Raw genomic sequence first — 12,664 nt, forward strand, 5'->3', positions numbered from 1 at the left:
AAAGAGCAGACTAAAGCAAACATTTAGTGAAAGCACAAGTTCTGCCTGGCTCTGTGGATTCAGAATTTTTATATAACTGTCAAGAACTGTGAAAGGTCTCAGATGTTACTTTGCCTCCAAGCTAAAGGGTTAGCTGTACAGTTTCACAGGTATTGGCAGAAGACACAAGACTCCTGAGTCAGAGACCAAGATCTACAGCAATAGCAGTAGCCAGAGTATCAGCATTTGCATGGTTTTCTCAAAGTGCAATTTCCACAGTGAGAGATGAAGAGGACTAGATGATGTCTGCACATGTAGACACATTTTAGGAGAGAAACAACCAGTATAAAGAGAACCCAAATCTTTTTTTTTTTTTTTTTTTTTGAGATGGAGTCTCACACTGTTGCCCAGGTTGGAGTGCAATGGCGTGATCTCAGCTCACGGCAACCTCTGCCTCCTGGGTTCAAGCGATTCTTCTGCCTCAGCCTCCCAAGTAGCTGGGATTATAGGCGCCCGCCACCATGCCCGGCTAATTTTTTGTATTTTTAGTAGAGACAGGGTTTCACTATGTTGGCCAGGCTGGTCTTGAACTCCTGACCTCATGATCCACCCGCCTTGGCCTCCCAAAGTCCTGGGATTACAGGCGTGAGCCACCGTGTCCAGCAAAGGGAACCCAAATCTTTTATACTGGGCAGCAAACTTGTCTGATTTTGCTATGGAGGGAGACATTATCTTTATTATACTGGATAGCAAACAAATCTTCCCTTTTCTCGGGAGGAAGACATAACCTCTATCTTCCAAAGTTGTTCATATGAACAACCTCAAAAATCTAGTTCATAACAAAGGCAGCCAGAGTCACTACTCAAGATATATAGAAACACAAGAGACCCATGGAGAACTGCCTACCAACAATGCCTGTAGGAAAAAGCACTCTCTTTCTCTGGATATGAAAGAAGTAGCATACAGCCCTAATTGCTATTGGCAGCTGTTTTGTGTCCGTAAGGGAAGCCAGCTTAACACAAGCTGACAGATGATGGAGAGTGGTGCTGTGAGAACAGCAAATAAATGGAACTGGAGCCCTGACTGAATCCTGCTTAAACTCATCTTAACTATGAAATTCTCAACTATATGAGCAAAAAAATCTTCTTAACTAAGTCAGTTTGGCTTGATGTTCCTGTTATTTGAAATCAAAAGTATTTTGATACATAAAGAACAGGTATATAGGAGTCCAAGTCCTTGATCAGAAACCGAACTACCCTTAAAATTCCCGAGGAATATACATAGTCAGGGCACAAGCCCAGACAAAGAAATACTGTATACTACTACTAAGCTTTGGCCTTAATCCCCAATGAGGAAAGGTAAATTAGATCACTAGGGGTTTCCTTTTTCCTTGGCTACAGAAAGATCTAAGTCTTAAAATTAAAGCAGGAAAAATGATATATTGTGTCTCCTTCTCCTTTAACCCTATATCCTCACTTGGATCTATATTACTTCCCAAATAAATAAAAGAAAAGAAAATAAAAAAGTATTAGAACCTGAAACCACTTCAAGAATGTATCTGTGCCAAAAGCTGGTCTGGGCTGTACACACAGGTCTTTGCAGGATAAGGCAACAAGAGACTTCAGGTACTCTTTCCATGTAAATCTTAGCAATGTAAACAGCATTAGAGGAAACAATCTCTAACATGACTCAAAGCTCTGTCTTCTCTACCCTGCTCATATTTTCCCCCAACCCATTCCTCTTACCACCTTTTAGTTTTTGAATCTGACTAAAGGAACTGAATTCCAATAGAGTCCAATAAATTAAAGAAAAAAAAGTCATACAATCCCTACATCCGGGAAATACCAATGTTAATATTGTGGGCTTTTTTTTGGTATGTGTTTAAGAAAATACTATTTACATAAAAAGTTAAATATCCAATGTTTTGCTTTTAACTTAATGTCATGAAATTAAATAAACACTAAGCTTACACATTTATTTAAAAGTACCAAGGTACTTTTAATGAATATAAGATAATTTACTTGACTACTGCTTTAATTTTGGATACTGACATATCACATACATATATTGCTTTCTTTTCCCTCATTATAGTCTTGCATTAGAGTCACCTGAGGAATTACAAAAAATACTGATGCCCAGGCTGGGCATGGTGGCACACGCCTGTAATCCTAGCACTTTCGGAGGCTGAGGCAGGCGGTTCACCTGAGGTCAGGAGTTTGAGACCAGCCTGGCCAGCATGGCGAAACACCATCTCTACTAAAAATACAAAAATTAGCTAGAAGAGGTGGCACATGCCTATAATCCCAGCTACTTGGGAGGCAGAGACCTGAGAATCACTTGAACCCAGGAGGCAGAGGTTGCAGTGAGCCGAGATTGTGCCACTGCACTCCACCCTGGGTGAAAGAGCAAGACTCTGTCTCAAAAACAAACAAACAAAAATACTGATGCCCTAGTCTCACCCCATTCTGAATTAATTACTATGGATGATGCCCTACATAGGTATTTTTAGAATGCTCCTCTAGGTGATTTAATGTGCAGCCAGGGATGGGAATCATTGGCTAAGTCAACAGGGGGAGTAGGGAACCAGGCTAACTGGAGACACTATATACATCTAAATGAATCAACAACCATGCAGTCCTATTTTTGAAAGAAGCTGGGAAATCTTGGTTTTTATGTAAAATTTTTAATACTTAAATACTGGCAATTAATTAACATGTATGAGCCAAATAAAACAAGTTTGCAGGCAGCTCTATTATAATCCCTATACAGAAAGAGGTTCCTGTTCTAGCCTTTAATGTGTACAATCTCAGGGAAATATATTTTTACTTCTGAGAGAATAAAATTACACAATAGGCTAGAGAGAAATGTTTTAGGTCACTAACCACTAGTAGACAGAATCAGTCTTATCTGGGCCGGGTGCGGTGGCTCACACCTGTAATTCCAGAACTTTGGGAGGATGAGGTGGGCGGATCACATGAGGTCAGGAGTTTGAAACCAGCCTTGCCAACATGGTGAAACCCCATCTCTACTAAAAATACAAAAATTAGCCATGCGTGGTGGCACATGCCTGTAGTCCCAACTACTTGGGAGGCTGAGGCTAGGGAATTGCTTGAGCCTGGGAGGTGGAGAGATTGCAGTGAGCCAAGGTTGTGTCACTGTACTACAGCCTGGGTGATAGAGCTAGACTCTGTCTGAAAAATAATAATAATAATAATAGTCTGTCTTATCTGTAGGTGCTGTGCTTGTTCACTTATTTATTTAATAAGTACTTATAAAGCCCTTATTATGGAATGGGCACTGAATACTTAATTGTGAACCAAATAAATACACATTTTGTTTAGGAAAATTTCATCAAATTAAAAAACACTGAGGGTAAACTACAAATGGAAGAAAAAAAAGTCCTAACATCTAAAATAAAGAACTACCTGGCATGCTAAATGCAACTACTTTAGCAGTCATTAGGCTAAAATTAATGAAAAAGCCAAAAAGGGTATCCTCATTCTACTTCTAGGTTGAAAAAAAAAAAGAATATCATAATGAACATCTATGTGTATAAAGGTGGTTCTGTATTTTATTTTAATTAATTAATTTATTTATTTTGAGACAGAGTCTTACTCTGTTGCCCATGCTGGACTGCAGTGGCACGATCTCGGCTCACTGCAACCTCCAACTCCTGAGTTCAAGCGAGTCTCATGCCTCATCCTCCCAAAATGGGGTTTTGTTATGATGGCCAGGCTTGTTTCAAACTGCTGGCGTCAAGTGAATCCACCCACCTCGCCATGCTAAAGAGCTGGGATTATAGGCGTGAGATACTGCACCTAGCCAGTTTCATATTTTAGATTATTACTTTAGAATTAGTTTCAGAGTAGAATTACTAGACAAAGAGTATAACCTTTTTTTTAAAGTTCTTAGTTCATATATTTAAAAACTGCATTTAAGTCTGTATAATTCAAAATTCCACCATCTGTGTACTTTAATGCCCATATACTTGCTTAGCTTTTCCATATTTTCCAAGTTTTCTACAATTGAGTATGTGTTACTTTTAGGATGAAAGGAAAAAGAAACCCTATTAGTAACATAGGGAAATGAGTTTTATATAATAGTAAGAAAAAGAAAAAACACAAAATCATCCAAATACATGACATCTGAAAAAGATATATCCATAGAACAAGAAAGAAGTAACGTACTAAAATGCTAATAGTTATTTTCTCTTATGTTATGCTGAATTATTTATTTTTTCCTCTATGCTTTTGTGTATTTTCTTTCTTTTTTTTTTTTTTTGACAGAGTTTCGCTCTTGTTGCCCAGGCTGGAGTGAAATGGCATGATCTCAGCTCACCACAACCTCTGCCTCCCAGGTTCAAGTGATTCTCCTACCTCAGCATCCCAAATAGCTGGAATTACAGGCATGCGCCACCGCACCCGGCTAACTTTTTTGTATTTTTAGTAGAGACGGGGTTTCTCCATGTTGGCCAGGCTGGTCTCAAACTTCGGACCTCAGGTGATCCGCCCACCTCGGCCTCCCAAAGTACAGGGATTACTGGCATGAGCCACCACGCCCAGCCGCTTTTGTGAATTTTCTACAATGAGTATGTGTTACTTTTACAATGAAAAATAAGTATCTATTAAAAAATAGAATTACTTCTCTACAGCATTCACAATAATATAAATAAATAAAAATAAAAAATAGAATCATCAGACTATACTCTTTTTTAAAAATAGAGTGACCGGGGGCAGTGGCTCACACCTGTAATCCCAGCACTTTGGCAGATCACATGAGGTCAGGAGTTTGAGACCAGCATGTCAAACGTGGTGAAACTCTGTCTCTACTAAAAACACACAAAAATGTGCCAGGCATGGTGGCAGGCACCTGTAGTCCCAGCTACTTTGGAGGCTGAGGCACAACAATCGCTTGAACTTGGGAGGTGGAGGTTACAGTGAGCCGAGAGCCACTGCACTCCAGCCTGGGAGACACAGAGAGACTCCATCTCAAAAAAAAAAAAAAAAAAAAGGTAGGGGTGGGCAACCTGTTGTCAGAATTTTAACCTCTCCATGTTCTTATTAATATTATATCTAGTTTATGTAAATCAGAAGCCAGCCACACCCCAACCTCCCTGCACCAAATACAAAAATGGAAACATCAAAATAAAATAAAAAGGGCCAGGTAAATAGCTGTGAAAATCTTATCATGACTAATCTAACCCAGGTTCTCACAAGTACCCCATGTAAGTAGAAAAGTGAGACTAAAATTCACGTCAAACTTTTTCAGCCTTTTCCATTTTAAATTTAAAAGAGAAATAATAAATACTCCTTGTGACCAATATTTATATCTAAAACCTAGCACAATGCCTAGTACTTTGTAGGTTACTTAGTGTGTGATAAATAAAAAAATATGAGATAGAATGTAAAATTGTGAATTAGTAAAATAGCAGAAAAAATTTAAAAGGAATAATTTAAAAAATAATTTTTCTAAAAAATTCAAGCCCTAAACTGCACATATATAAACAGTCTATACAGGCTACCTAGCACCTGAGTAGTTACACTGAATACAGATGATACGAGCAATGTTTCTAATATAAGCTATGTATAAATCCTGTAAAAGGAAGCCTTAAAATTATATACAGTTATTAATATCAGGAACAAATAACAAATTAACTGCCTCTCAAGCTCCTCAAAACTCCAAATGAAATCATGGATACTTTTAGAACTAATGAAAAACTTAAAATACCAAAAAGACATTTTAATTGGCTTGTTACATAAATAATACCTATGCTGCATGCAAGCACAGAAAATAATATAAAAGAATGGACAAACCTGCAAATTACCCCTTCCAATGAATCCTAGAAGCAACTGGATCTGAATTTGAGAGAGTTTTACCCATATTGGACTTTCAGAATAGCAGACTGACAGACAGTCAAAGAGCAGCATCATATCCTCTAAAAGCTATCACAAAGGAAAAAAATTGAGAAATAAAAACATTGAGTTTTTCTATTTACTGATGATCAATTTTCCCCAACATTAATACATACCACAAATATTTCAAAAACTAGTCCAATGTTCAGTTGACAAAAGCCAAAAGAATCATCCTAGTAATAGCTAACAAAATCTGTGACTATTCATCACATCTTATCCTTGTTTATTGAATCTGATTAAGCATTAACGCTCTAAAAAGAGGGGGTGCAAAATTTTTCTTTGAATAAAGTTCTTAACTACCCAAAATACAATTTTAAAGAGATATTACTGCACCTTCTCGGTCCACATGTTTGAATTAACTAGTCCCTCTGACTGAAGAAAGTCCTGTATGATCAGCACTAGTCGGAAGGCGTTTTCAGCAGTTACTGGATTAGTTTTTGCTTCTCTGTTTTCTGAGACTGCCCATTCTAACATCTTTTGTAGCAAACTAAATGGAAAACAAAGTCCTCTTAAAACCATTGTGAGCTTACAAAAATAGGACATTAAAAACAAAACAAAACAGCTTGAGAAGCAGCATTGTATCTCTAAAGATATACTATCTCTAGCAGGTATCCCTAGATACTGTAAATGGAAATTGATTTTTTTTTTTTTTTTTTTGAGACGGAGTTTTGCTCTTGTCGCTCAGGCTGGAGTGCAACGGTGTGATCTCGGCTCACTGCAACCTCCGCCTCCTGGGTTCAGGCGATTCTCCTGCCTCAGCCTCCCGAGAAGCTAGGATTACAGGCATGCACCACCATGCCCGGCTAATTTTTGTATTTTTAGTAGAGATGGGGTTTTGCCATGTTGGATAGGCTGGTCTTGAACTCCTGACTTCAGGTGATCAGCCTGCCTTAGCCTCCCAGAGTGTTGGGATTACAGGCATGAGCCACCACGCCAGGCCTATAAATGGAATTTAACAATAGTGGAGAAACGTTGAAATGTTTGGAGTATTTATCTTTAATATACGTAGTATTAAAAGTCAAAAGTTTCCTGTTTTACTTGACTATAAAAAAGCTATGACAATAATTCATATTCTATCCTTCATAAGATACTTAAATTAGTTTCTTTAAAGCTGGAAATTGGCAAGGTTAGGGAAGAAAGCCTTATTATGCCTTACAGAGGGTCTTGCCCTGTGGAAAAAAGATGTAATACTTCCCTGGTGTGCTACCATTATAGAGTCCTATTATCTACAGCAGGAGTGTCCAATCTTTTGGCTTACCTGAGCCACACTGGAAGAAGGACTGTCTTGGGCCACACATAAAATACGATAATAATATTTTAACAATATGTTTTAACAATAGCTGATGAGCTTAAAAAAATCACAAAAAAATCTCATAATGTTTTAAGAAAGTTTATGAATTTGTGTTGGGCCACATTCAAAGCCATCCTGGGCTGCATGTGGCCTGCAACCTGTGGGTTGGACAAACTTGATCTACAAGGAACCCTAAATCCTTCAGAGAAATAATTACCACGAAAACCCAACTCCCTTCTCTTAGCAGGAAACACTCAAATTTGGACAAGCCTGTAGAAAACAATGTATCAAGTCCTCAAATACTGCAAGAAAACAGTTTAAACAAAAAATCTGTAATCGCTTACGATCCAAATTTACTTAAGACTTAAACCTCCTCATCCTGGAATGAGTTTGGGATTCCTCTTTAGATCCTACTAGTATGGCAAAAGATAGGAAAAAGAACTGAGCACAAAGTTTCTCTTTTTCTCCCTTGTTGTATCCACAGAATACTGAATAAATGTTCAATAACATTATTTTAGACTCCTGCTGTCACCAAAAGGAGGATGGAAAATCACTAACTAAATGCTTACATTAGTTTTATTTCATCTGATGGTCGAAGTAGTTCACTGGATATTCCTGGTTTACTTAGTGCTGAAAACACTTGTCCTCGTTCAATCCAAGTATCATCATCAGACTTTTCTAGTCCCTTACACATTACATAATTCAAAATATGTGTCAGTAATTGAAGAAGCTCCTCCTCACATCTCTATGGAAAATATAAAGTAATTTTAAATAACTAGAGGGTGTAGTTGTTGAAAGCACATCATAAGAACCATTACATATAGTCCTTGTAATCATTTAACATATTTTTAAAGTCCTTAATGAATGTGGAACTTTACTAAGCCCTAGAGATATAAGATGAGTAAGACATTAGCTTTGCTCTCAAAAAACTCACAATCTAGTGACTTTCAGGTTTCTAAACCTTAGGTCATGAAACTTAGAACATGAATACAATATGAAATTGTTAACAACTGCTCACATATTTCTAAGGATTAGAAGTATATATCAGACATGAAAATAAAAACAACATTTGGAAAAATAAGCAATTTTACCTCTTGGCTTTCAAGTAAAGAGAAGTCATCACTAAAGCCCATATCATTTGTGATGCTGCTTTCTTTGTCAGAGTGCACAGAAAACGATTTAGTAGACTCTACTGGGGATGGCGTGCTAGGCAGACTGTCTGGCACTTGACTTCCACTATCACTCATTTCACATGAGTCAATTCCACTGAGGTCTAAACTCAAATGTGAAGGGTTACTATGCCAGAATTCTTCTTGATTCTCTGATTTGAAAGACAATTCTCCCACAGAGCTGTCTTCTGGAAATAATGGTGTGTTTGAGTCTAAAGAGTGTCCATCCTCCAAACTCCACTGATCTGAAGACAAATTAGCTGAGGCAAAAGAGGTGATTTTTTCCTCATCTGTTTTTTCATCAAAGTTCTTCTTAGTATCTTCAGTTGACATATTTTTATCATTGTCTTTCATTAAAACAGCTCTACTGTGCTTATGAAGAGTATTTCCGTTTTCAAATTTTGCTTTTAAAAAAAGCCTAACTAAGGTGTCTTGCCAGCCCACTTGTTGTGATATTTGATGCGCTGCATCTGGCTGGGACTGCAAAATTTGTAAAACCTGTAAAAAGATTTAGAATACAAAATTCTTCAAAAAGTACATAGTACTTTATATCAAAAATAATCTCTTTTCAGTTATTTTAGTGATAAAGTAATTTAATGAGAAACTATAGAAGAATATACTTTCAAAAGATTATATTCTTAATTAGATTATAAACTATTTGGAAGACTGGCACTGTGTTTCCAACTAATCTCCATATTACTCATTGTACAGAGTAAGAGTACACTAAAATATTTGCTGGAAGATAAAAAAGAAAAATTAAAATGAATAGGATGATGGTATATATTAAATAATAGAGTAATATCCTCTCAACTAAATACTTTCCATGAGCCCCCTACATTTGTTCAGGAAATATTATTGCACACCTACTATGTGCTAGGCACAGTTTTAGGCACTAGCATTAGGGGAGTGAATAGGACACATAAGACATTTTGATAGAACCTGAGTATACCAAGGATGTTTTTCTGTCTCGTTTTTTTCAGGGAAAGTTAAATTTTTTTTTTGAGACAGGGTCTTGCTCTGTCGCACCAGTGCAGTGGTGCGACCTTGACTCACTGCAACCTCCGGCTCCCAGGTTCATGCAACTCTCCTGCCGCAGCCTCCCGAGTAGCTGGGACTATAGGCACATACCATCACGCCTGGCTAATTTTTGTATTTTTAGTAGAGATGGGGTTTCACCATGTTGGCCAGGCTGGTCTCGAACTCCTGACCTCCTATGATCTGCCTGCTCGGCCTCCCAAAGTGCTGGGATTACAGGCATGAGCCATGGTTGCTTTTGCAAAAACTTTTTTGTTCAGTACATCTACACTAAAGTCTACATTGTTTAGTAAGTCTATATTATACAAACAGAACAAAAACTAAACTTTAATTCCAGAAAATGAAATTTCAGCAAGATGGATGTCACTGCTTAGCCAGAATAGTAAACAGTGACATGGGAATACGTATGATCTCTACTATCCAATTGATTTCAATTTTTAGATAAAAACAAGTTCTTAAAAAGCTTTAGACATTCAGTTAAGATCTTTTAAGACAATTTTATCACAAAGCCAATAAACTCCTATGTTGATGAAAAGAACTCTAGCTTCCAGTGTTTTGAGTATCTGTCTTAACAGAAGTTTAGCTCTGACAAATTTCAGAGCAAGAGATGAACAATGTTGGTAAGGACTCAATATTACTAGTACTAATATATGTTGATACAGAAGGCAAGGAGTCACAATGATGTGAAGATTCTTTCTTTATTAATGCAATATCAATCAGTGAGCAACTGTTACTTTATAGGTGCAGAAATACCAATTTTTTTCCTCCCAGATTAAGATTTATTTGGCAAAGAAACTTTTCATGCTGACTTTAAAGTTTCCATAAAATATGACTTATTTTATACACAAAAAATAGATAAAACCAAGCTGCACTGAGAGTTCTCAGTTTCTAATTATACATGAAAAGGAAAGGATCAATTTATATGACCTACTCCAAATACTCAGGGCTGAGTACATAGGGAAATAATCACTGTCACACACACTGTTTGTATAAACGTAAACTGGTACAGTTATTTTGAAGGACAATGTGGAAAAATCCATCAAAATGTAAAACGTTAATACTCTTTGAAACAGCAATTCTATTTCATGGAGTATGTCCTACAGATGTATTACCACAAATTGGAAAACATAAAAAGACATTCATAACAGCAGTTTGTAACATGGAAAAGCAGGAAACAACCTAAATGTCTATCAATCAGGAACCAGATAATACTTTATTAAATAGCCATACAATGAAACACTATGCATTTCCATTAAAGAGAAAAGGAAATTATACATATATATTATATAACAAATATATATAGTTTTCTGTCAGTTAAACTACATATGTGTGTATATATGTGTGTATATATATATATATAAACCATATATAGAGATCTCTTATTCACACACACACACACACACACACACATATATATATCTCAAGAACTGTGACAAAATCAGGAGGTAAAATCAAAAAAAAAAAAAGCAAGGAAGCAAATTAAATAGGTCAATGGTTACTAGTGGAGGACAGAGAAAGTTATGATCTGAAAGGGGAAGACAGGATAACTATCTCTTGACTTAGTTAAAGGTTAACTGTGTACTAAAGACAAATCATTGTTGGAATACTCATAAACAAATTATAGAAAATTATTTCCAGAAAGTTTCAAAAGATTCAGAAACTCTATAATATGGTATATTAATTAGAAACGGTCACAATCATTGAAGGTTCTTAATAAGAAAATTATTCTCTGGTAATAAATTGACTCTGGAAAGAACATATTTGCAGGAGACCACGAAGAACTAAGAAAACATTCACATGCTAATTTCTTATGATTACATGAAGTTAATTTACTTCAAAAAGAAAACTGTTTACTTATAAAATTATGTTATTTATAAAATAAATGAAATTTTGTATCTGCTGCAAAATAATGCAAAGTTATTTATAGCATGATGGTGATGCTGCTATCGTTAAAATACATCTTAAGAGTTTACTGACCTTTCTGCAGATGGCCACTCTAACATTTATATGTGCTCTGTGAGATATATATACCACAGATAGTAGATCTTTGAAATTAATAACAGGATCTATGGTAGGAAAAACAAAAAGTTAAAATTAAATACCAGAGATAACCAAAGAAAGAACTGTGGATAATACTTGTATAAAATGCTGAAATAATTATTTCATTTTAAAATATGAATTATAGGTATGTTCAAATTTTAAAGAAAAAACAGGTTTAGAATGTTTGACATCCTCCTGAGTCAACCCTAAATAATTGTTCCTTTCTTTTGATTGCTTGAACATACTGTCCATACTGCATGGCTCTTATATTATTATTTATCTTTTTATATACATGTCTTATCAACAAGATTATAAGCTAATCAAGACAAAGAACCTTATATCCCCAAACTCCCAGCATCTGGCATAAATTCTACTATCTGTCATTAAGTACTGAAAAAAATTATTTAAAAAAATTAGAAGCAGGGCATGGTGAAACATGCCTGTAGTTCCAGCTACTTGGAAGGCTGAGGTGGGAGGATCACTTGCATCCAGTGTGAGGCTACAGTGAGCTATGATCACACCTGTGACTAGCTACTGCACACCAACCTGGTCAATACAGCAAGACTGTTTCTAAAAAGAAAAACCAAAAAACCAAAACAAAACAAACAAAAGAAACAACAAAGAATATGTGAAATTAGTTTTCATTTGCCTTTAAAAATTGAAGTTCCTTAAAGAAAAAACAATCTTTTGTACATATTTTCTGTAGTGTCCTTTTCTTGTTCCGTGGACTCACTTATTAACTTAATCACTTAGTCAATAAACATTTACTGAGTAAGGAACTGTGCTATGCCCTAGGGAGACAAAAACAACAAAACTACATATGATATGGTATCCAAGGAAGGTCCTGCTGAATCAAATAACAGATATTTTAAAAGCAGCCTGAGAACGGTATGAAAAAAACTTACAGGAAAAAACATTTCTTAAATATGTTAGCTTTATCAGCCTTATTCATACCTGTATTTATGATTTGATGGGTGAGGTTTTTAATAAGAGAAGTATTAACAAGTGCTTCATTAAGAAGGAGTCCCAGTCCTGAGTAGCCAACTTCTCTGAGTCGAATATGTTGTTTACTACGCTCATAAACGTTCGTGCATTTCAACATTTGTTCCATAATCTGGTCATAACAAGTAATATATTCTCAATATAGAAAATTAAGAATAGTTTGTCATTTAACATTAAAAATGTTAACTTATTAACATTAAATATTAATGTTAGTATTTATTAGCCTTAATATTTAA

At 35.9% G+C, this 12,664-nt stretch overlaps 1 protein-coding gene across 5 annotated transcripts in view; it reads right to left on the reverse strand.

Annotated features, from left to right (window-relative positions):
* Positions 1–12,664, reverse strand: part of NBEAL1 (neurobeachin like 1) — a 212,068-nt gene that overhangs the window by 77,555 nt on the left and 121,849 nt on the right. For all 5 annotated transcript variants that reach the window (XM_058439532.1, XM_032754888.2, XM_058439546.1 and 2 more), the window contains 6 exons: positions 12,381–12,540; positions 11,364–11,452; positions 8,274–8,849; positions 7,752–7,927; positions 6,225–6,378; positions 5,793–5,921 (listed from right to left, as the gene is read on the reverse strand). In XM_058439532.1, coding sequence (XP_058295515.1) covers positions 5,793–5,921; positions 6,225–6,378; positions 7,752–7,927; positions 8,274–8,849; positions 11,364–11,452; positions 12,381–12,540 — 1,284 coding nt within the window. The remainder of the gene's footprint in view (positions 1–5,792; positions 5,922–6,224; positions 6,379–7,751; positions 7,928–8,273; positions 8,850–11,363; positions 11,453–12,380; positions 12,541–12,664) is intronic.

This window comes from Hylobates moloch, unplaced genomic scaffold (assembly GCF_009828535.3).
Source record: "Hylobates moloch isolate HMO894 unplaced genomic scaffold, HMol_V3 SCAFFOLD_1, whole genome shotgun sequence".
Lineage (NCBI taxonomy): Eukaryota > Metazoa > Chordata > Mammalia > Primates > Hylobatidae > Hylobates > Hylobates moloch.